General features: G+C 44.7%; 1 protein-coding gene across 1 annotated transcript in view; it reads left to right on the top strand.

The window, feature by feature from the left end:
• The window catches only part of npr2 (natriuretic peptide receptor 2), a 102,272-nt gene that overhangs the window by 58,600 nt on the left and 18,672 nt on the right, over positions 1 to 25,000 (top strand). Inside the window, exons 11-16 of the mRNA XM_083657802.1 lie at positions 552 to 629; positions 7,013 to 7,117; positions 10,800 to 10,871; positions 12,241 to 12,400; positions 13,025 to 13,180; positions 16,284 to 16,452. Coding sequence (XP_083513928.1) covers positions 552 to 629; positions 7,013 to 7,117; positions 10,800 to 10,871; positions 12,241 to 12,400; positions 13,025 to 13,180; positions 16,284 to 16,452 — 740 coding nt within the window. The remainder of the gene's footprint in view (positions 1 to 551; positions 630 to 7,012; positions 7,118 to 10,799; positions 10,872 to 12,240; positions 12,401 to 13,024; positions 13,181 to 16,283; positions 16,453 to 25,000) is intronic.

The raw sequence follows: 25,000 nt of genomic DNA, 5'->3' as shown, positions 1-25,000 counted from the left end.
CCCACACACTACTGGCATATCAAAGAGACAGATACGATTCTTCATCTGCAAATAGGCCCCGCCCCCATGTACCTGCAGGCTGTATTCATTTGAGCCCTCTTGTTTTCTGCCTTCTTTCACTGTGCTTTGATGAAACATGACTCACTTTAGTCAATATGTTTTTACATCTTTATTTACATTGAGTCTCTAGTTATGCTGTTATGATCCCATGTTCTCCTTCCTGTATAATCAACAGCCTTGTATGAGCTGAACTCCAGATCAGAGCTGTCACTCACTGGACTCATCTCCCTCCCTCCCCCTCTCTCCCTCTCTCTCTCCCTCCCTCCCCCTCTCTCCCTCTCTCTCTCCCTCCAACTCTCTCCCTCTCTCCCTCTTTCTGTCTCTTTCTGTCTCTCTCTGTCTGTCTGTCTGTCTGTCTCTCTCTGTCTCTCTGTCTCTCTCTCTCTCCCTCTCTCTCTTTCTGTCTCTTTCTGTCTGTCTCTCTCTCTCTCTCTCTCTCTCTCTCTCTCTCTCTCTTTCTGTCTCTTTCTGTCTGTCTCTCTGTCTCTCAGGGAAACCTGGTGGCCATCAAGCATGTCAACAAGAAGAGGATAGAGCTGACCAGACAAGTTTTGTTTGAACTCAAGCATGTAAGTGTTCTGTTCATATCCTCATATTTTACCCTTTTGAATGTATGTTTCAGTTTAATCCTACATCCCCTATTTTCTGAGTTGGTCCAATCTATTTTCTTAATTTCTCCTCTTTTTCTTTTGAATCCCAATCAGAATCAGTGTCACTTTATTGACCAAAGACAATATATAAGTGCTTAATGGTCAGTAGGGCTTCGACATACTGAGCAAAAGAACAGTTCAAGACAGAGGTGGGGACTCCAGTGACATGATGACTTTTTAATTTGAATTGTTTGAGACTTGACTTGATGCATGAAGAGAAGACTTGAGACTTGACTTTGACTTATAGTTGTAGTTATAGTTGTATCTGCTCTTTCGCTGTCATTATTATAATAATCTTGTTTGTTATGACTAGTCTTGTAAGCCCATGCAGGTTGTGCACATTTTGGTGCATGACACTTTGAAAAGGAATTACTTCTAACTAACTGCAGTCTGACAACTTGACAAAGTACAGTATGAAGAGTATGAACTTTGAGACCAGGATTCAGCCAAACACATCACGGCACAACCACCCAGAAATGCAGAACCCTGCAGCAGTTAACTAGTATGAGTTAACTAGTTAAATAGTATGAGTTAACTAGTTAACTAGTATGAGTTAACTAGTTAACTAGTATGAGTTGTGCCAAACAAACGTTCATATCTCAAAAACTATACATCACATCGCTTATATTTTGACATTCTGAGTGAGAGCAGAGGTAGCTCAAGAGTTTGATGTATAATATAAATGCATGTCGTGTTAAAGTTGTGTGAACTGTCGCCGTTTTTAAAATGAAGTGAATTTAGTAAACAGCACAGCCGGCTAGAGTGAGACACTCAAGGCTGGCTCCATAGGGTCCCATTATAAAGTTACCCGTTTCTACCCAGTGATGCTGTTTGTTTACCAAAATGCTGATCGGCTGATCCCTCGTCTTCCCTATAGGTTAAAGCAGTGGTTCCCAACCTACGGTAGGCATACCATAGGTGGTACTTGCGCCCCCTGCTGGTGGTACTTGGAAGGCTCTGTGATTATTTATTTTTATTTTTATTTTTTGTGCAAAATCCATGGTGGTCATTAGTAGTAGTTTTCAAACATGTGAAAGTGAAATAATAATAATAATTATTAATATTATTGGCAGTGTTTCTCAAGGTAGGTGGTGCTTGCTCTGATTTGCTGTGTGTGAGAGAGAGGGACTACAGCTGCTATTTTGTTCAGTGTTCTAATTTGGTGTGTGTGAGAGAGAGAGAGAGAGAGAGAGAGAGAGAGAGAGACACACACACACACTGTACAGTTGATATTTATTGTTTGTTTACAATAAATACTGTTATTTGGAATAAATTTGCCTCCTGCGTGAACTGTGCATAGCTGAATAGACTGTATTTTTAACGTGGGTCATATGGTGGTACTTGGAGAGCCAACTACTTTCTCAGGTGGTACTTGGTGTAAAAAGGTTGGGAACCACTGGGTTAAAGGATAATCCCGGTGTTTTTTAATAAGTTTGTGACCAATCTTCCAAGTTTCCCCTCTACTTTGCATTATTCCTGGTGTGTCTGCACAGCCTCTACTTTGCATTATTCCTGGTGTGTCTGCACAGCCTCTACTTTGCATTATTCCTGGTGTGTCTGCACAGCCTCTACTTTGCATTATTCCTGGTGTGTCTGCACAGCCTCTACTTTGCATTATTCCTGGTGTGTCTGCACAGCGTGGTTGGAGATATCAGGGCATTTTGCTGCCATTCATTCTTGTACAGTGTGAATAACATCTTCACACTGCAGACTTGAATCAGAATCAGAATCAGAGAATCCATGACAGTACTGTAAACAGTAGAAGGGCACTCTGAGGGTGCACATCTCCGCCATGGCCACTAGTTGGTGCTGTTCTTGCTTCATGAGGCTTGTTTGTGAGTCGGATCTGGAAATTGTATTTGTTCTTCCTTGGCCCCATGCTACCTTCCTTTGGAGGCAATTAATGTGGGTTTGTCATATTTTCTGTTTGATTTCATTTCGTAGTTGACTGTTTTCATATCATATTATGTTCTGCACTGCTTTTTTTAAGGTTTTATTTGGCCTTTTTTGTTGCCTTTGTTAGACATCTGAAAGTGGAAAGACCGGGGTAGAGAGAGAGAGGGATGCCATGGGATAAAGGCCCTGGGATGGATTGATGGATGTTGCGACCACATGGTGTGCCCCGTAGACCACTGAGCCTCCATGACACCTTCACACGCAGTGTTTTAAAAACTATGAAAAACAAAGTAGCGCTAAATGTTCAACATGACTTACAGCATTGAACATGATTGGGGGAAGTTTAAAATTGATGCACACAGATGGGCTGTAACTGTTTTGTCCTTTAAATCGGAGATGGAGGGGTTAAAACACATATTTAAAAACATATTACACATATTTTCAACTTGCAGATTTTCATAGTGGATACAGGCAGATACAGAAATACATGCAACATCCTGCAGCTGTGTGCATTCCTGTTGACTGGATACCTGTTGTGCCTGCAGCTCTAACCCTAACCCTAACCTGCAGCTCTCGAGGATTTTCACAAAAAGGAACCAGAAATAGACGTGCAGTTGGCCGTGGACCCCCAACCTGCCCTAACCCTAACCCAACTGACACAACTGTGGCTCGTTGTTGCTTGTTTCAAGCCAGGAGACAATACAGACCTGGGGGGAAACTTCTTGTTTAGTAAGAAGCCAGAGCAACTTAACTTGTTTCAAGATTTCTCTTCAAAAGGGTGAGAGACTTTCAGATAAGGTGCATCTCTCTATTAAGACAGATAAGAAAATGATTCAAACAAGTTGAGTTGCAGTGGGGCAAATTATCTCCATCCCAAATACATTGTTTCATGTATTTATTTTTAAAAAGAAGAAGTTTTTCCTGGATAGAGAAGTCAAAGACTTTTGAAAGCGGCTCTTACTCCCTGGCTCATTATCAGCGTGTTCAAAGGCGGCCCGCTAACCGCTGCCCCTGCAGGATATCGCTGATTACCTCCAACATGTGCTCGACTTCCTCCAGAGCCGTTTCTACATTAGCAACAACAGCTGTCGTTCACCAGAGAGTGATAAGGAAGGAGGAGGAGGAGCCACGTAGTTTATGTGGGGAAACCTAGGAACTCAGGAATTACATCAGCACTCAAGATGGACGCTCGTGGAGAAGGTGTTTGGCCTTTCTTTACTTCGCTCCCTCAGTATCTCTATTCTGTTCTATCTCTGTCTCATATCTTTCTCCCACACGAACTTTCCCTCTCTCTCTCTCTGTCTCTCTCTCTCCCTCTCTCTCTGTCTGTCTCCCTCTGTCTCTCTCTCTCTCTGTCTCTCTGTCTCTCTCTCTCTCTCTCCCTCTCTCTCTCTGTCTCTCTCTCTCCCTCTCTGTCTCTCTCCCTCTGTCTCTCTCTCTCTCTTCCTCTCTCTCTCTCTGTCTCTCTCTCTCCCTCTCTCTCTGTCTCTCTCCCTCTGTCTCTCCCTCCCTCTCTCTCTGTCTCTCTCTGTCTCTCTCCCTCTCTCTCTGTCTCCCTCCCTCTCTCTCTGTCTCTCTCCCTCTCTCTGTCTCTGTCTCTCTCTCCCTCTGTCTCTCTCTCTGTCTCTCCCTCCCTCTCTCTCTGTCTCTCTCTGTCTCCCTCTCTCTGTCTCTCCCTCCCTCTCTCTGTCTCTCCCTCTCTCTGCCTCTCTCTGTCACTCTCTCCCTCTCTCTGTCTCTCCCTCTCTCTCTCTCTCTCTCTCTCTCTCTCTCTGTCTCTCTCTCTCCGAGGCCATTTACACCTGGCATTAACATGCGTTTTCTGCCATCAGATTGCAATCAGATTGTATTTTATCACTTCAGCCTGATTCCATTTACACCTGGCACTAACATGTGTTTTGGGTGAACAGATTGCAATCCGATTGCTCTCCAGCTCGAACGTCATCACGCGCGCGCCCCCTGAACGTGTGCATGCATGTTTCATACATGCACAGGGAAATAGAGGTTATTGTTAAGCTCAAATGCACAGTGAACGTCCCCTTCACCTGGACAAAACGATGGCCGATCACGCAGCACTGCATCTATTTCTTTATCTGTTTATTGACAATGACACTGGGTCCGAGACACACACACACATACATACGTTTTCCGTGCATGTCATTGGCTGTAACTAGCTCTGGATGTAACCACCTGTGTTGCGTTCAGGTAACATCCTAAATTACAATGTTATACAATTGAGAGCATAATTTCTCTTTTATATGAAAGGAAAATGAGGGGGAAAGGGTTCGAACCCTTTCTCCCTCATTTTCCTTTCATTTTCCGCTCCTTTTCCAAAGGAGAAGTGTTGATATAAAAGAGAAATTATGCTCTCAATTGTATAACATTGTAATTTAGGATGTTACCTGAACGCAACACAGGTGGTTACAGCCATGGCAAAACCTCTGCAGCAAAACTTTGAAGCAACGCTACGATTGTTGTGCAAAAGCGGAGCGGGGGGGAGATAGAGAATTTTTAGCCGGTCCATGGTGACAGGCTGCCTGTGTGTGTGCGCATCTGGCACAGCGGCGAGATGAGGGCACACACCGGTGCGGTGCTGCCGGGGAATTGCGTTCAGGTGTGCGTGCCGTCACCGACTTCCGAAGATGATGTATTTCCGTATGGTAGTTGCTGAATGCGTTTTGAGAGGACGCATTGCATTTACACTTGTGTTAAATGTTGTCATAATGCGTCCCTGACCACCTCCGGAGGTGGTTTGGCCGATCAGATTGCAATCCTTCTTCAATGCGTTTTGGGGGTGTTTACACCTGTACTTTCAAGTGATAAAATACAATCGGATTGCAATCTGATGGCAGAAAACGCATGTTAATGCCAGGTGTAAATGGCCTCTCCCTCTCTCTGTCTCTCCCTCTCTCTCTCTCTGTCTCTCTCCCTCTCTCTCTCTCTCTCCCTCCCTCTCTCTGTCTCTCTCCCTCTCTCTCTGTCTCTCTCTCTCTCTCCCTCTCTCTCCCTCTCTCTCTCTGGTTTGCTCATTTGGTGTGAGTTGCGGCCCGTTGAGAGGAGCAGTGTGGGCCTAGATGCCTCTGTGGCCTCTCGGTCGGTCGGTCGGCAGGCGCACACAGGAGAGAAAGAGAGAGAGAGACAGAGAGAGAGAGAGAGACAGAGAGAGAGAGAGAGAGAGAGAGAGAGAGAGAGAGAGAGAGAGACAGAGAGACAGAGAGAGAGAGAGAGAGAGAGACAGCCGTCTGAGCTGGCAGCTTCTCGGACGCCCCGGGGGCCTGATCGGCTGTCAGGCCACAGCTCATGAAAAAGCCAACCAGATGGGGAGGAGATGGGGCCAATGGAAACTTAACCACTTGTCTCCCACCTCCACCTCCTCATCCCCCCACATGCCCCTCCCACCTCCACCTCCTCATCCCCCCACATGCCCCTCCCACCTCCGCCTCCTCATCCCCCCACATGCCCCTCCCACCTCCTCATCCCCCCGCATGCCCCTCCCACCTCCGCCTCCTCATCCCCCCGCATGCCCCTCCCACCTCCGCCTCCTCATCCCCCCACATGCCCCTCCCACCTCCTCATCCCCCCGCATGCCCCTTCCCCTTTCTCCTCCTCCCCATCTGTGCTCCTCCCTTCCTCACCAGGGGAAATGATATAGGCCAAAGGGTAGGCTAACTTCTCCTGAGCTCTCTGACTCTGTGGTCCTGGTGTCTCTGACATGTGCTCCAAAGAAAAACACCACTGTTGAAATTATGAACACTGTTTTTGGAGGTTTCACACTTTCTACAGAGAGATTTCTTTGTTATTTTGCGTTGCCCCTGTCTGTCACTCCTCATATGGAATGTGGAATATGTGGAATATGGAATATATATATATATATATATATATATATATATATATATATATATATATATATATATATATATATATATATATATATATATATATATATAATGGAAGGCCTCTAGCATTGTAAAAACAGAGCAAGGAATTACCAATCGTTTTCCATGTAGTACATCCTCACTCCCGCTCTGATATGACTCTAGTACAGCCTCACTCCTGCTCTCATATGACTCTACTACACCCTCTCAACACCTCAAGGTTTTTCTTCACCCACTGTAGCTCCTCAGTACACTGCCTCATTCATAACCTCCAAGGGAAATGTATTCACATGCACATGTTTCAACTAGGTGCTTCTGAACACGTAGAAAAGACACTGTGCCAGCTAGCCTCCTGTAAATAGACTATTCTGATGAACGGCTGGCAGCATATTTTACAACTTTTGATATAAATGAACCGTCAGTCCTCTCCTTCTGATTCCATTTCCTTTTTTTGGGGGGGGTGGGGGGGGGGGGGTGTAATGTTGGAAATATTTACACTCACGGCGGCCATGTTTGTGTGCTTATCTTCAGATGAGAGACGTTCAGTTCAACCATCTCACCAGGTTCATCGGGGCCTGCATTGATCCGCCCAACATCTGCATCGTAACAGAATATTGTCCCAGAGGCAGTCTTCAGGTAACGCTCTCGCATGACATCCATGTACAATTCACTTGTGGTGAAGTTACACCGATATACTGGATGCATTGACTTGACCTGCGGGTTCCCACACATGATGAGTGTAAATACACCTTCAGGGTTTTGTTGTTGTTGTTGTTGTTGTTGTTGTTGTGGTGCAAAAGATCACTTAATCATTGGGTGAAAAATAGCTCTAATTCTTTACAATAAGGACCGTTAATTAATTAACGGTGGGACGTCTGGGTAGTGTAGAGCTAAAAGCACTCGCCTACCACCGTGGAGACCCGGGTTCAGTTCCCAGCCACGGTACGGTACTTCCGGCTTGGTCAGATGTTCCTAAAGACACAATTGGCCGTGTCTGTGGGTGGGAAGCTGGTATGAGTCCTGGTCCGTCTGGGTAGTACAGCGGTACATTCCGTGCCTATCAATATGAGGGTCGCAGGCTCCAGCAACCGTGTTGCCTCCAGCTTGGCCGGGCTTCCTTCCTCACAGGCACATTTGACCTTGTCTGCGGGTGGGAAGCTGGATGAAGGGTACGTGTCCTGGTCGCTGCATTAGCACCTCCTCTGGTCGGTCGGTCGGGGGCCTGTTTGGGGCGGAGGGGAACTGGGGGGGGGTAGCGTGATGCTCCTATGTCCTGCCGATGAAACTCCTCACTTTCCAGTGAAAAGAAGCGGCTGGCGACTGCACATGAGGAAGCATGTACTAGTCTACGGCTCTCCCCAGATCAACAGTGGGGGTGGAGCAATGACCAGGGCAGCAGGGGAATTGGCCAAGTACAACTGGGGAGAAAATGTGAGAAATATTTTAAAAATAATAATGAATGGTTAGTTAATGCTTATTAATGATTAAGCATGAACTAAGCATTAATTAACTTATCCTTAAGCAGCAGTTTACTAATGTGTCTCATAATCAGCTGTTGTTCATGTTAACTAAGGTATTGTGGTTGGTTTGATACTTAACATCACTGAGGTTAAGGTTAGAGCAAGCTTCAGTCAAAGCTGTTAATTAAGGGTTAGTTAAACATTAAACATGTTAAACATTAAACATGTTACATGCTTATTAAGTTTATTGTGTTCGTGTTTATTAAGCATGAACTAACTTGTTCATTAATGTACCCTTATTGTCAAGTGTTACCAAAATACTTCACATAAAGCTGTTTGATGCTTTGCATTGCCATGAGAGTCAAGCCTTTTAGCCTGGATGGGCCCCAGTGGGAATCAAACCGCTATTCCTGGAGCTACAGTATGCTGAGATAAACACAAGCAGCTGGAATCACTTCATTTAGTCCACAAGAGCCACTGCAAAAAAACATCTATCTTCATCAGTCATCTAGTCTCATATTCAAAAAAACATCCATCTTAACAAGTCATTTAGTCTCATATTTAAAAAAAAAACATAATAAAAAAATATATAAATATATCTTTAAAGTGAGAATCTGGAGGGAAAAACAGCCCTGTTGATTACTATCAAGAAAATGACACTTGATTCAAAAAACAACTCTAAAAATAATTTTATTTATTTATTTAATTAATTTGAATTTGAAAATTAAATTACCAAGGCACGCGCCCCCCCCCCCCCCCCCCCCCCCACTGTTTTTTTAAGAAAATGATGATTCAGACTAAACAGACTAAAATGACTTCTAAATATGGAGATGTTTTTTTGCAGCTGTCTGCATGTGAGGGCCTAAGACATTTGAGCTTTTGTCTGAAATACTAGGACCGCTTGACCGTGCGACCTTTCCCATTTAATTTGGCATTTCCCGAACGCACGGAGAAATCCGTGGTGCGTTGAGAAGACTTGTTCTGGAACTCTCCTGCGTGGTGCGTTGAGAAGACTTGTTCTGGAACTCTCCTGCTCCCGACACGCCAGCAGCTCCTTCACTGCCAAAAAAAAAAGAAGAGCTGGAAAAACTGTGGGAAGCTCAGTCATGGAGTTGATCACTCACACGTGCTGAAAAGTCTTCCTGCGTAAATGACAGACGGTGGTAGTTGATGCGATGTAGCTGGATGACAGCTGGGATTCAGATTCCCGTAAGTGGCTCGCTGCAGGCCTGCATGGGTCATTAGTTCTTTCTGGCCCTGATGTTCGCCTGTAGCCTCGGGTTACATGGGCACATTTAACCCCCAGGATTAGATGATGATGATGTGCCCTGAAGGTGGGAATGACTCTAAGGCCTTTAGACCAGTGATCCTCACTACTTTCTCCATGAGAGCCACACTAGCCGGTCAAAGTCAAGAGGAGAGACACTTTTTCACAGTAAGCGTTTGATTTAGTTTTTAGTTTATTCAATGATAAAACCAATGATAAAAAATTTAGAACCAATGATAAAAATGTTGAAATATTTGGACCATATAATGATAATACAATTATCATTATTATGTAGGTGCCAAAAAGCCATAAATTCACATCAAAGAACAAAGAAAAACAACAATTATAATTCAAGTTTAAACAGCAAGTGTGCAGCTGCAGCATTTATTAAAAAATAAACAAAAATTACTTTTCAACTGAGCATGCAGACAATTAAAATAAGGGTGCAATGCATGCTTTTGCACCCCCGTAGAACCGGGCCTGCTTGATTGTTGCAGCTTGCGCATTTCTCGTTAACGACGAGGAAATGCCAGCTGCAACAATACACCCTGTCACACCTGAAGCGCTCTGCCACTGACCCAATCCCTCCACGCGGCATTGGCTTGTTTGCAGTGTTGCCAGATACCGGTATATGGTGAGTTTCAACCCCCATTTGGTGCTCCAAAGGGCCACAAACCTGGCAACCACGCAGTTTGTTTGACACCGCAGTGAGGGAATGGTTTTGTTGTATTATTTATATCAGCTGTGAGCCACAAGCCGCCAATGAAAGAGTCTAGAGCCACCAACGTCTCGCGAGCCGCGCAAAGAGGATCTAGGCCTTAGACTAATGACTAGTGTTTCCCCTAGAAACATTGTCAGGCCTGGAGGGATTTCGAAACGTACCCCGACTGCAACGGTGGGGGCCCTCGCTGGCGACGCTAAACTTTTAGCTAACCTGTTCGCATCTATGTTCGCAATGGCATCCCAAGTATCATCATACTATTATGGGATGCGATGCGAACAGTTGTATTATGGGATGTGCGTTTCCCAGGCAACGTCATACGTTGACACGTTTTGGAACAGTGCTGCACGCTGGCACAATGCTCCCGCCAGGCCTGGAGCATGGTAGGGGAAACACTGAAGGGAGAACACTTTATCTAATGGGGCTTTCTTTGCTGACAAGCCCATAGAAGTAGGGCTGGTCGATAAGGACAAAATAAAATATATTTTTAACCAAATACCTCGATATCGATGTTGCGACAGTATTGTAGGGATGATATTGTTGCGTTTCACTAAATATTGACACAATGACATTTTTTATAAGTAATCATCAGTAATGTGGATATAATGACTAAGGGGGAACAGAGGGGAATAGCGTGATCCTTCTATGACCTGCCAGTGAAACACATGTACAGTATCATATGTATTGGAGGAAGCATGGGAGGAAGCATGGGCTAGTCTACGGCTCTCTCCAGATCGACAGAGGGGGTGGGGCAATGACAAGTACAATGGGGGAAGAAAGTGGGGTGGGGGGGGACTTAATGTATATATTGTTTCATATCACTAGCGTGTTGTCCTCTGTGTTTAAGTTCTTTTGTGTTTGTTTTTCCAGGACATTTTGGAGAATGAGAGCATCAACCTGGACTGGATGTTCCGCTACTCGCTGATCAATGATATAGTGAAGGTATGTGGGGGTCGGGTTAGGGTAATGATATAGTGAAGGTATGTGGGGGTCGGGTTAGGGTAATGATATAGTGAAGGTATGTGGGGGTCGGGTTAGGGTAATGATATAGTGAAGGTATGTGGGGGTCGGATGGAAGCTGATGGTTCAAAGCAGGACGTTACTGCGTCTGTTGAAGGCAAACATCTCAATCTGCATGATGTCAAAATAAAAGGTCACATCTCAACCTTAAAGACACCGTTCAGCCCAAAATCTAAAATACACATTTGTCCTCTCATCTGTAGTGCTATTTATCCATCTTGATCGTTTTGTTGTGAGTTGCAGAGTTTTTGAGAAAGTTTTTGAGATATGGGCTGTAGAGATGTCTGCCTTCTCTTGAATACAATGGCACTGGATGGCACTTTGCTTGTGGCACTCAAAACGCAAAAAACTGCATTTGAAAAAGTCAGCAGCAATGTCTCTTTCGGTCGATAGTTTGGTCGAGAGAAAATAGTTACTTCCTACATGAAGCTTTGGTAGTTCTGCTCCAACAACTAGCTAGCAGCTAGCGGGAGCAGATATCTCTACGGCCGATATCTCCAAAACTCTGCAACTCACACCAAAATCATCGAGATGGATAAACAGCACTACAGGTAAGAGGGAAAATATCTATTTTTGATTTTGGTCTGAATTGTCCGTGGTCCCTTGTTTTTTAAGTTGTTATTGGCTCACAGTTTGTGTGAGAGAGAGAGAGAGAGAGAGTGTGTGTGTGTGTGTGTGTGTGTGTGTGTGTGTGTGTGTGTGTGTGTGTGTGTGTGTGTGTGTGTGTGTGTGTGTGTGTGTGTGTGTGTGTGTGTGTGTGTGTGTGTGTGTGTGGCAGAGAAAGAGGGCGAGAAGGACCACCATGCACACACACAGAAAAGAAAACGCGTATTTTTGCCATAGTACATTGTATAAAACTACATATTGGCAACCAGTATGACGTAAATGTAGGACAGAAACAGTCATAAACTTACAAGAAATTTCCTCCAGTTAATCAAAACTAATCATGGATGCATTTTAGAAAATTATTTTAATCCCTCGAACAAAGAGGCTTTTTGTAAGAAGATCAGTGTCTTGGGCAGATGCTATATTTAAGCACATGCATGACAAAGCCCTTCTGCTCTTTGACTCACCGTTTCCACTAAATGTTGAACGTGTAAGTGCATTCAGTACCCAATGTCCGCCAAAGGAATTGAAAATAATTTCACAGTGAAAGCACCATCCCCTCCCCAAAGCGCTCAGCATACATCCACTTGTCAAAGCGTATTATTTCCATATGTGATTTGTGTATTTTCATGTAGGGAAAAACGAACGCCTCTTTAACGCTTCATTTGACGCTCCTCTCCACCAGGGAATGAACTATCTCCACAACAGCTACATCGGCTGCCATGGAAATCTGAAGTCATCCAACTGCGTGGTGGACAGTCGATTTGTTTTGAAAATCACCGATTATGGCTTGGCAAGCTTCCGCTCGTCCTGCGAGAATGACGACACGCACGCACTCTATGCAAGTAAGTCCATTTATTATTTATTATTATATTATATTATATATTACATTATTATATTTATTATTATTATTATTATTATTATTATTATTATCATTATTATTATTATTATTATTATTATTTTATTTAGTCCATTTATGCACTCAATGCAAGTAAGTCCATTTCATCAGGTCACAGCACTAACTCTCCTCTCTAGTAGAGATTCAGACCAAGGAGGACATCAGTGTGTCTGTAACTGCCTGTCTGTCTGTCTGTCTGTCTGTTTGACTGACTGTCTGTCTGTCTGTCTGTCTGTTTGACTGTCTGTCTGTTTGACTGACTGTCTGTCTGTCTGTCTGTCTGTCTGTCTGTCTGTCTGTCTGTCTGTCTGTCTGTCTGTTTGACTGTCTGTCTATCTGTCTGTCTGTCTGTCTGTCTGTCTGTCTGTCTGTCTGACCCTCTGTCTGTCTGTCTGTCTGTCTGTCTGTCTGGCCCTCTGTCTGTCTGTGTGTCTGTCTGTCTAACCCTCTGTCTGTCTGTCTCCCTCTGTCTCTCTCTCTGTCTGTTTGACTGTCTCACTCTTTCTCTGTCTGTCTGTCTGTCTGAATCTCTGTCTGTCTGTGTGACTGACTGATTGTGGCTCATTTGCAGAGAAGCTGTGGACGGCTCCAGAGCTGCTGATATACGACCGCCACCCCCCTCAAGGGACACAGAAGGGCGACGTGTACAGTTTTGGCATCATACTCCAGGAAATCGCCTTGAGGAATGGACCTTTCTATGTGGATGGCATGGACCTGAGCCCCAAAGGTAAACACAACTCTCTTTTATGGGCCTCAGGAAGTCCATCTTACTGATCATGTTGATGCTTTCAATCAGTGGTTCTCAAAGTGGGGTCCGGGGACCTCCAGGGGTCCTTGAGGGGGGTCCAGGGGTCCCCAGCAAAATAGGAATCATTATTTTTTACTATAATTCCATCCATTAGTAACACAATGACAGAATGTATGACTATTTTTGGTCATAGGTGTCATACACTTTCAGTAATAAAACATCTAAAAGCAAAAATCTTATCAGATGGGTACCCTGGGGCAAAATCTTATCAGATGGGGGTCCGTGGTCTAATTTGTCTTAGTTTAGTTTGTTTTAAATGAGCAAACAACAGCAATAAAAAACCCTTGATATAAAAAATCATGAATTTGTGCAGACAAAAGCATATTGAAACTATTGTGAAATCAAGCAACATAAACAATGGATAACATCAATGTACACAATTAGTATTTATTCACTGATTCATAAACATAAACCGTATTTCTATCATGTTTATCTAGTAAAAAAAAAAAAGATCTTATTTGGGGGCCAAGTTATTAGGCCTCTTTATTGAGCAGAAAACAGTTGAAGTTATTTCTAAAGAATTGGTGAAAAGTTCCATTTCATAGTTTTTCCACAGAGGTAGAAAAGAGTAAAGCCCACATACTAGGACCTTCATCCATACCATCTGTATTCATCACATCTCAAAGTGGATCTTTGTCAGGTCAAAGTACTTCATGTTGTATGTTGGAGCCGTGCATCCATCTCTACATGTGAAGAACATGTGTCGCCCAGATGTCCAAGCTAGTTGGAGTCAAACAACTGTCAAAATCAACGTACTGTATCTGACATGTGGCTTCCACAAACCACAAGGGTATGAACATCTCATAGCTGTGAAGAATTACACGCTCTTCCTATGACCACTTAATCCAAAACTTTCCTTCATAAAAATGTCTCTTAAATGGCCATGGTAAAGCTTTATTCGTTATAAGATGCTGTAAGTAGATTTTTACATGTATATATTTTGAAGAAAAATTCAATGGTTCCCAGTGAAGGGTTTCATACTTTCACGTTCTCCACTTTGATGATCCTTGGGCTCAATTCCTTCTGATTAGTAAGTTAAGACTAGAAATAGACAGAAGCTCATAATTGTGAAAGGAAATAGTGCCGCAACGTTAAGTGATTTAAGATATACAGATACAGATACAGTATATCATCATATATCATAAGACACGGTTGGTATCTCGTTAGTTTTGCAATGAACTTAACCAACGGTCGTCGGCGCCCATCAATTGACGGCGCCACGCTCGGCCCAAGTCAAGTGAACACCTGCACCTGTTTTGCTGCATCCTAATTAGATCTGAATTATGATTACGATGCTGTGATTATGATTTTCTGCTTTAAGATCAAGTCAGCCTCCTCTAACTTCTCTAACTTCTTGCAATTTAATCAAAGAAGAAGAATTTCGGAAAGAACTCAAACTTACAGTTTGTGCTGTGATAAATGGCTCAAAAAGGAACAATTAGCATCACCAAAAAGGCTTGCTCTGCTGACTGCATTCATTAACCCATTGATACCTGGTGCAGCATTTGCGTGTATATCCCTCATTTGTGTGTGTATCCCTTTAAGACCGCAAACCGTGTGACGCGGTTCGCGGTCTTAAAGGGATACACACACAAATGCTGAATCAGGTATCAATGGGTTAATTAGTCCAGTAGAAATAGCACAGGTGGTGCAGCGGTAGATTGATCCCTCGCTACCAACACGAGGGCCGCAGGTTCGCACCCCGTGTTGCCTCCGGCTTGGTCGGGGGTCCATACAGGCACAATTGGCCGTGTCTGCGGGTGGGAAGCCGGATTGGGGTACGTGACCTGGTCGCTGCACTAGTGCCGCCGCTGGTCGCTCTGGGAAGTACAATGGGGAAGAACAACAGTATAAAAAGAAAGGTTAAGACTATGCAACAGTAATATGATTAAAATAATACCAATAAACACACAACGTTCAGGTCAACAGTTCCATTTTAAGTGCAGCCAGATGAACGGCTTGTTCTGCTTGTTAATTAAGCAAAATCCAGAAACCATGAGTCCAAACAGAGAAATTAGCAGTGCTACATTAGCGTAATGAGAGCAATGGCAAGTTATTTTATGAAGTTAAATGTAGGCTATTCACCGGCCCCAGTTAAAGGGAAATGTGTCATTGACAACAGGACTTCACATGCAATACAAAGTGAAAAACAATTCCCAGAAAAGAAAGAAATAGCCTAACGTGCCCAAAGAACTTGTTAGCGATTAGTCAGCGAGACGCTGGGTGGACTGGAGACAGTATGGCTGCTGCTCAGTGAGTGAGCAACACGTCCAGAGTCTCATGAGAGAACTGTGCTGAACACAATGAGATGCATCAACCACTTCTGACACACACGCACACGCAGGCATGCACACACACACACACAGGCATGCACACACACACACACACACACACACACACACACACACGCACGCTCGTGCACACACACACACACGCACGCTCGTGCACACACACGCACACACACACACACACACACATGCATGCATGCACACGCACGCTTGTGCACACACACACAAACACACACACACAAACACACACACTTAAACTCCATTTACGCAGCCATTTGTAGCCTATAGAGAACTCCACTGATACTGAGATGCCACTGATATTGCAGTTTTATAGTGACCACACATTTTTATGTTTTGTTTTTTGTTTTGTTTTTTACCACTCATTATTTATTAGCACATTATGTATTGATGTTTTTTATGCCTCCGCCGGCGATAGCCAGGCCGGAGGCATTATTTTGTTTTGTTTTGTTGTATCTCACCTACAGTTTTGACGTTATTTATATTATATAAATGTAACTGTAAAATCTATTCCATCCGCTAATCATTAATGGTACAATAGGGGTGGGGCTCTGTTGTATATGTTGTGTTTATCCAACTGTCCAACTATCCAACCTTCTCTCTCTCTCTCCCCCTCTCTTTCTCTCTCTCTCTCTCTCTCTCTCTCTGTCTCTCTCTCTCTTTCTCTCTCTCTCTCTCTCTCTCTCTCTCTCTCTCCCTCTCTCTCTGTCCTACAGAAATCGTGCAGAAGGTGCGTAACGGGCAGCGGCCGTACTTTCGGCCCACGACGGACAACAGCTGCCACTGTGAGGAGCTGACCTTCCTGATGGACGGCTGCTGGGCGGAGGATCCCGCAGAGAGGCCCGACTTCGGACACGTCAAGATCTACATTACCAAGCTGAACAAGTGAGCTCCACCTGTTACACTTCACTTCATTATTACATTACCAAGCTGAACAAGTGAGCTCCACCTGTTACACTTCACTTCATTATTACATTACCAAGCTGAACAAGTGAGCTCCACCTGTTACACTTCACTTCATTATTACATTACCAAGCTGAACAAGTGAGCTCCACCTGTTACACTTCACTTCATTATTACATTACCAAGCTGAACAAGTGAGCTCCACCTGTTACACTTCACTTCATTATTACATTACCAAGCTGAACAAGTGAGCTCCACCTGTTACACTTCACTTCATTATTACATTACCAAGCAGAACAAGTGAGCTCCACCTGCACCGTTACACTTCACTTCATTATTACATTACCAAGCTGAACAAGTGAGCTCCACCTGTTACACTTCACTTCATTATTACATTACCAAGCTGAACAAGTGAGCTCCACCTGTTACACTTCACTTCATTATTACATTACCAAGCTGAACAAGTGAGCTCCACCTGTTACACTTCACTTCATTATTACATTACCAAGCTGAACAAGTGAGCTCCACCTGTTACACTTCACTTCATTATTACATTACCAAGCTGAACAAGTGAGCTCCACCTGTTACACTTCACTTCATTATTACATTACCAAGCTGAACAAGTGAGCTCCACCTGTTACACTTCACTTCATTATTACATTACCAAGCTGAACAAGTGAGCTCCACCTGTTACACTTCACTTCATTATTACATTACCAAGCTGAACAAGTGAGCTCCACCTGTTACACTTCACTTCATTATTACATTACCAAGCTGAACAAGTGAGCTCCACCTGTTACACTTCACTTCATTATTACATTACCAAGCTGAACAAGTGAGCTCCACCTGTTACACTTCACTTCATTATTACATTACCAAGCTGAACAAGTGAGCTCCACCTGTTACACTTCACTTCATTATTACATTACCAAGCTGAACAAGTGAGCTCCACCTGTTACACTTCACTTCATTATTACATTACCAAGCTGAACAAGTGAGCTCCACCTGTTACACTTCACTTCATTATTCACTCTGAAAATGTGATCAAATGTTCCATTAGGCATTTTTTCAATTATGCAAAAGTATAGGTGCTGGACATTTAGTACAGCAGCTGTGTTGTCTAATATCAATTATAAAACGGCTCTCTCAAATCAAGCAATCTGATTGGTTCACAGCCATTGTATAAATCCAATAACCCACTCCAATAACCCATGGCCATGGGTTATTGGTTGCCATGGCAACTCTCTTACTAAAAGGCTTTGGTTACCTCAAAAAAAACGAATGGCGGAGACAGCTGTCAGATCCTTGTGAATCGATCTTCGCTTATAACTTTACTAATACTTCGCAGAAAATTATGTTTTGTACAAGAATAGATGCGGGCTAATGTCTTCTTTGCAAAAAAAAGGCTGTTAACCCCGCATTTAACCCCGCATTTAACCCCGTAACGTTAGTTGGTGTCGGGCTTTGCAGAAAGCACTCAGCTTCTCAGCAAGCGCTGAGAATGCAGCGCTGCGCTCGAGCTGCCTGTCGGGCTTTCCAGAAAGCTCTCAGCTTCTCAGCAAGCGCCAGGATTGGCCAATGTCAACTTCAGTCTCCAGAACGATCCAATCAAATCACCCGCACCTATCTTCTTGCTAGAGGTCCCGCCTTACAGTAGTGTTTCAACTGACTCTATCAGAATACCATGCCAGTCGGACTTATAGTATTATTATTATATTTATATTATCATACTTGGAAACCGTTTTATAAAAGCAATATAGCACTCGAGCAGCGTGTGTTGTGGCATATATCCCGCTAGTCAGTTGTTATCCCACGAGGCCGCAGGCCTCGTGGGATAACAACTGATCAGCGGGATATATTTGCCACAACACACTAGCTCTCATGCTATATTGCTTAATTAACTTGACAATTGAGTGCCATTAATTCCTCATTAATTAACATTGTTCTGGCCTCAACGTGAGACTCAGCCTCCATTCTTCATTCTGCGTCTCAAAGGAGCACCCTGATAAGGTGGTCATACGCTACACACACATGATAAGGTGGTCATACGCTACACACACATGAGCAATCACAATAAAACAGCACAAGGTTGTTATCTGAAGCTCTGGATGATCGGTGTTCATGAATGTTTCAGCAGAGATGGTGCTGTTTCCCCACTGGAAAGTGGAAGAACAACAACAACCTTTAAAAAGACTAGAACCACACGTCCGTGACCTCTCTGCCGTCCAGAGGCCACGGCCTGTCTGTATTTTTCCCCGGATGGCTTTGACCTTTGACCTTTGACCTGGGCTTTGGAAAAACAGTCTTTGTTGTGAGAGGAGCTCCTTTCCTCCTGCTGTTTCACTTGACGGATACAAAGGTTTGCTGTTTTATGTAGAGACTGTTGTGGTCTAAACAAGACTTAAGACTGCCATGAAGTTGATGAGTTTAGCGGATTGAAAAAGGGGAACAGGAAGAGAAACATGCTCTGGAAATCACTAAAGCTGCGTTCACACCGACCTATTAAAGTTGGTCGCTGGCATCAAGTTTACATACAAAGTCAATGCAAACGAGCGATTGAGCGTATATTCGCCTGGGAGAAAAATCGCTGGGCGTCCGAGCGGCAGAGACAGAGCGACAGGGAGAAAATACGCTCGTCGCTCAAGATGAAATATTCCAACTCGAGCGAAAGTACGCTGGCATCAGTCGCTCGCTGTTCAACGCTGATTAACTGCCATGTGAGAGTGAGTCAAGGATCACTCTGGCTTGGAACAAACCGCTGGTTTATTGTGTGGCAACAAACCGCATTGACAGGCTGACAGCTGACATGAAGTGAAGTCTGTACTACCGGTATGGAGCTCGCATTAGGAGCACGCTGATAGGCTTAGCTTGTAAACAATGACGGTGGCTCGTAGTGGACAAACAGCATGACATTGCGTAACGTTATATCCCCCACATGTCCGTCATTTCGTGTGCCTGTTGATGAGCGATTTAAACAGAGCGACAGAGCGATTCCAAAGGGTTGACTTGAGCGACAGAGCGAAAAATAAATATCTGGGTGTGAACACAGCTTTAGTGTCACTGTCAGTATGCAGCGTAGCTCGGTGTGAACACAGCTTTAGTGTCACTGTCAGTATGCAGCGTAGCTCGGTGTGAACACAGCTTTAGTGTCACTGTCAGTATGCAGCGTAGCTCGGTGTGAACACAGCTTTAGTGTCACTGTCAGTATGCAGCGTAGCTCGGTGTGAACACAGCTTTAGTGTCACTGTCAGTATGCAGCGTAGCTCGGTGTGAACACAGCTTTAGTGTCACTGTCAGTATGCAGCGTAGCTCGGTGTGAACACAGCTTTAGTGTCACTGTCAGTATGCAGCGTAGCTCGGTGTGAACACAGCTTTAGTGTCACTGTCAGTATGCAGCGTAGCTCGGTGTGAACACAGCTTTAGTGTCACTGTCAGTATGCAGCGTAGCTCGGTGTGAACACAGCTTTAGTGTCACTGTCAGTATGCAGCGTAGCTCGGTGTGAACACAGCTTTAGTGTCACTGTCAGTATGCAGCGTAGCTCGGTGTGAACACAGCTTTAGTGTCACTGTCAGTACGCAGCGTAGCTCGGTGTGAACACAGCTTTAGTGTCACTGTCAGTATGCAGCGTAGCTCGGTGTGAACACAGCTTTAGTGTCACTGTCAGTATGCAGCGTAGCTGGGTGTGAACACAGCTTTAGTGTCACTGTCAGTATGCAGCGTAGCTCGGTGTGAACACAGCTTTAGTGTCACTGTCAGTATGCAGCGTAGCTCGGTGTGAACACAGCTTTAGTGTCACTGTCAGTATGCAGCGTAGCTCGGTGTGAACACAGCTTTAGTGTCACTGTCAGTATGCAGCGTAGCTCGGTGTGAACACAGCTTTAGTGTCACTGTCAGTATGCAGCGTAGCTCGGTGTGAACACAGCTTTAGTGTCACTGTCAGTATGCAGCGTAGCTCGGTGTGAACACAGCTTTAGTGTCACTGTCAGTATGCAGCGTAGCTCGGTGTGAACACAGCTTTAGTGTCACTGTCAGTATGCAGCGTAGCTCGGTGTGAACACAGCTTTAGTGTCACTGTCAGTATGCAGCGTAGCTCGGTGTGAACACAGCTTTAGTGTCACTGTCAGTATGCAGCGTAGCTCGGTGTGAACACAGCTTTAGTGTCACTGTCAGTATGCAGCGTAGCTCGGTGTGAACACAGCTTTAGTGTCACTGTCAGTATGCAGCGTAGCTCGGTGTGAACACAGCTTTAGTGTCACTGTCAGTATGCAGCGTAGCTCGGTGTGAACACAGCTTTAGTGTCACTGTCAGTATGCAGCGTAGCTCGGTGTGAACACAGCTTTAGTGTCACTGTCAGTATGCAGCGTAGCTCGGTGTGAACACAGCTTTAGTGTCACTGTCAGTATGCAGCGTAGCTCGGTGTGAACACAGCTTTAGTGTCACTGTCAGTATGCAGCGTAGCTCGGTGTGAACACAGCTTTAGTGTCACTGTCAGTATGCAGCGTAGCTCGGTGTGAACACAGCTTTAGTGTCACTGTCAGTATGCAGCGTAGCTCGGTGTGAACACAGCTTTAGTGTCACTGTCAGTATGCAGCGTAGCTCGGTGTGAACACAGCTTTAGTGTCACTGTCAGTATGCAGCGTAGCTCGGTGTGAACACAGCTTAAGAGAATCTTTAGCTAAAAGGCTGTTTGTAATTCCTGACGGGCAGCTGACAGGAAGTGTTCTTCTTTGCTCTCTCAGGGTTAAAAACAGGGGCGGTGTATGTTTAATCATACACTAGAGACTGTATATTATATATCATGAGTAGGGCTGGGCGATATAGTTAAAAACAGGGGCGGACTGGGATCATAATTCAGGCCGGGCATTAGATACCAAGCAGGCCAGGCCGATATGGGCCGACGTGCGTGAAATTTGGGCCGTTTGAAGCCCAATTTGGGCCGTTTGAAGCCAGATTTGGGCCGTTTGAAGTCCAATTTTACAATGAGATGCACCCACTTTAACCCTGAAGTGTAATTATTACTTCAGACTAACTAATAAAGTAATCAAACCACTAGTAAACCAGTAGGCGGCGCCTGGCCTGCTGTTCAGTGAGTGGCCTGACTGAAAGCACCCAAAAAAAAAAATATTGCGATTATCGATTCTGGAATAAAAGATCGATTCAAAAAATCGTGACATTAAAAATCGCGATACTTAGGTGAATCGATTTTTTCCCCCACCCCTAATATGTAGGTGTGTGTAGGTGTTTGTGTGGAGCAAGTCCATCTCTGTGGTATTATTTTCAATGAAGCCATGAATCATTCATATGCATATTTTTGTTCTGAGTTTTCTATGCAGGAAGGCAGGCTGCATGTTGTCCCCCGAGTAGGGCCGCTCTGCCAGAAAGAGTTATTTTGAAATGACACACACACACACACACACACACACACACACACACACACACACACACACACACACACACACACACACACACACACACACATAAACAATTTATAGAACTGGTCAAAAAATAGAGCTGTTTGGCAGACTGTAGAACCTGGTAAGGGTGTTTATGCTGGTATAATTCTGCTGGTCAGGTGCAGCAAAAACAGGACAGGTAATACAGCATCCTTACACACACAGAGACACAAACACACACACACACACACACACACACACACACACACACGCGCACACACATTCCTTGTGTAAAAAAACCCAGACTGGATAAAAAGATGGACGTAGCCACCGTGAGGTCAGCCAGTGGCTTGTGGACTCTGGTGTTTTGAAGCCTTGAGGTTGGCGTTTTCACTGTCGCCATCTTGCTTCTTTGGAGCCAGAAGTGATGCAAATTTATAGGAGAATAGCTGCAGCGCCACCTGCTGTTGGTCCGTGATCTGTGAGCAGCGCCATCACTGGACATCACGCCCCAAAACATAGTCTGCTTTATGGTCTATGTGACTCTACATGGGAGCATCATTGAGTAAATAAACATCATGCTGTATTTAAGATGACTTGAGGTCATAAATCAGTAGTTGTGATGATATGATGTTGTGTTATCGTGACACATTTCATTTCTGCTGTTTAAATTGATGATAACAAGCAAGTTGTATTAAGAACTGACAAAATACTCTGAGCAATTCAGATACTTTGGTGTTGCTCTAGTCAACAGCGTGTTGTCCTCTCCTCTCCTCTCCTCTCCTCTCCTCTCCTCTCCTCTCCTCTCCTCTCCTCTCCTCTCCCCTCCTCTCCTCTCCTCTCCTCTCCTCTCCTCTCCTCTCCTCTCCTCTCCCCTCCTCTCCTCTCCTCTCCTCTCCTCTCCTCTCTTCTCTTCTCCTCTCCTCTCCTCTCCCCTCCTCTCCTCTCCTCTCCTCTCCTCTCCTCTCTTCTCTTCTCCTCTCCTCTCCCCTCCTCTCCTCTCCTCTCCTCTCCTCTCCTCTCCTCTCCCCTCCTCTCCTCTCCTCTCCTCTCCTCTCCTCTCCCCTCCCCTCCTCTCCTCTCCTCTCCTCGTGCGTCTCTGTTAGCAGAAGCAAAGTCACTTCAGGATGAGCCCAGTGATGTATAGCTTTAAGCTTTCCATCTGCAGAGGCTGGACGCTCGCTCTCTGTGTATGATTGATATCCTCAGATGCACTCAAGGATGCTCTGACACACACACACGGCACACACACACACACACGGCATGCACACACACACGCACGCACACACACACACACACACACACACACACACACACACACACGCACACACGCACACACACACACACACGCACATTCCCTCCTCTGGCATACGAAGCACTTCACCTCAGAAGGCGCCGTGTTAATACACTCTACGCCCGTTATTTTCATTAGGCAAATGTATGTTGTTGACATGACATGACGGATGGCCTGTTATTTTTGGTGCGTGCGTGCGTGTGTGTGTGTGTGTGTGTGTGTGTGTGTGTGTGTGTGTGTGTGTGTGTGTGTGTGTGTGTGTGTGTGTGTGTGTGTGTGAAGGGCGGAGGTAACAAGGGGGGTCTTCAGCAGCAAACGGTTGGGTGTAAACCCGCACGCGGAGGCGGAGCGGACCCCCGCGCTCCACCCTCAGTAGCTGACCTCTTACTGCAGCAGCTAACAGTTTCCCAGCACACTTAGACTCCTCCCAACAAGGCCTTTCATTCTGTTAGGCAGCCTTGACATGTTTCTTTGTCTACAAAAGAATCTGTTAAATGAGTTTGCTGAATATCTGAGTAAGTGCCAGGTCTCTGACTACAACAATTACTTGGGAATTTGTAAGGTTTGATTAGTTTAAAGTATTTGGTGGGGGGGGGGGGCTTGATAAAAGGCTAGGCTATATAGCTATACGAGGGATCAGCCGAGCAGCATTTTGGTAAACAAACAGCGTCACTGGGTGGCAACGGCAATGGAACCCTATGGAGCCCATAGTGGCGCGAGGCTTGAGTGTCTGACTATAGGCGGCTAACTCTGTTTACATTTTAAAAACTGCGACAGTTCACACAACTTTAACACGACATGCATTTATATTATACATCAAACTCTTGAGCTACTTCTGCTCTCACTCAGAATGTCAAAATATAAGCGATGTGATGTATAGTTTTTGAGATATTAACGTTTGTTTGGCACAACTCATACTATTAACTGCCGCGGGTTCCGCATTTCTGGGTGGCAAGTGACGTCACGCTGATTTGTCCTATATAGACTATCCCAGCACACTGCTGATTCGTCCTATATAGACTATCCCAGCACACTGCTGATTCGTCCTATATAGACTATCGTCCTATATAGACTATCCCAGCACACTGCTGATTCGTCCTATATAGACTATCCCAGCACACTATATAGACTATCCCAGCACACTATATAGACTATCCCAGCACACTATATAGACTATCCCAGCACACTATATAGACTATCCCAGCACACTATATAGAATATCCCAGCACACTATATAGACTATCCCAGCACACTATATAGACTATCCCAGCACACTATATAGACTATCCCAGCACACTATATAGACTATCCAGGCACACTGCTGATTCATCCTATATAGACTATCCCAGCACACTATATAGACTATCCCAGCACACTTACACTGCAGAAACTATATAGACTATCCCAGCACCAGTGTTGGGCAGTAGCTTGCTACAAGTAGTGAAGCTACATAGCTTAACTACATTTCTCAGTAGCTTGGTGGTAGCTTCACTACTCTTGAACCAAGTAGCTTTTTCAGTAGCTAAGCTATTTATAGACCCAAGTAGCTTGTAGCTTCCCGCAAAAGCTACAAGCTACTCGCCAGAGAAAATCCATGAGCAAAGCACGCAGTGGAGATTTCTGCTGTGGTTTGGATTAAACAGGAGGAGACATTGCATATGTAAAGTGTGCCTGTGTAGCCAATAAAGCACTTCCAGTTCCATTATGACAAACAACAAGTGTTGTTGTCTCATCCTTGCTTTTTAGCATCCTTGCCTCTCTTGCAGCAAGACCCGCACTACTCTGCCTCTGATTGGGTTGGGTTTAGGCAATGAAGACTGGGTAGGGCAAAATATGTCATGT

This window comes from Poromitra crassiceps (assembly GCF_964638095.1).
Source record: "Poromitra crassiceps genome assembly, chromosome: 21".
NCBI classification, from domain to species: domain Eukaryota; kingdom Metazoa; phylum Chordata; class Actinopteri; order Beryciformes; family Melamphaidae; genus Poromitra; species Poromitra crassiceps.
The sequence above is the reverse complement of the archived record's forward strand: the minus strand, read 5'-3'. Positions and strand labels throughout refer to the sequence as shown.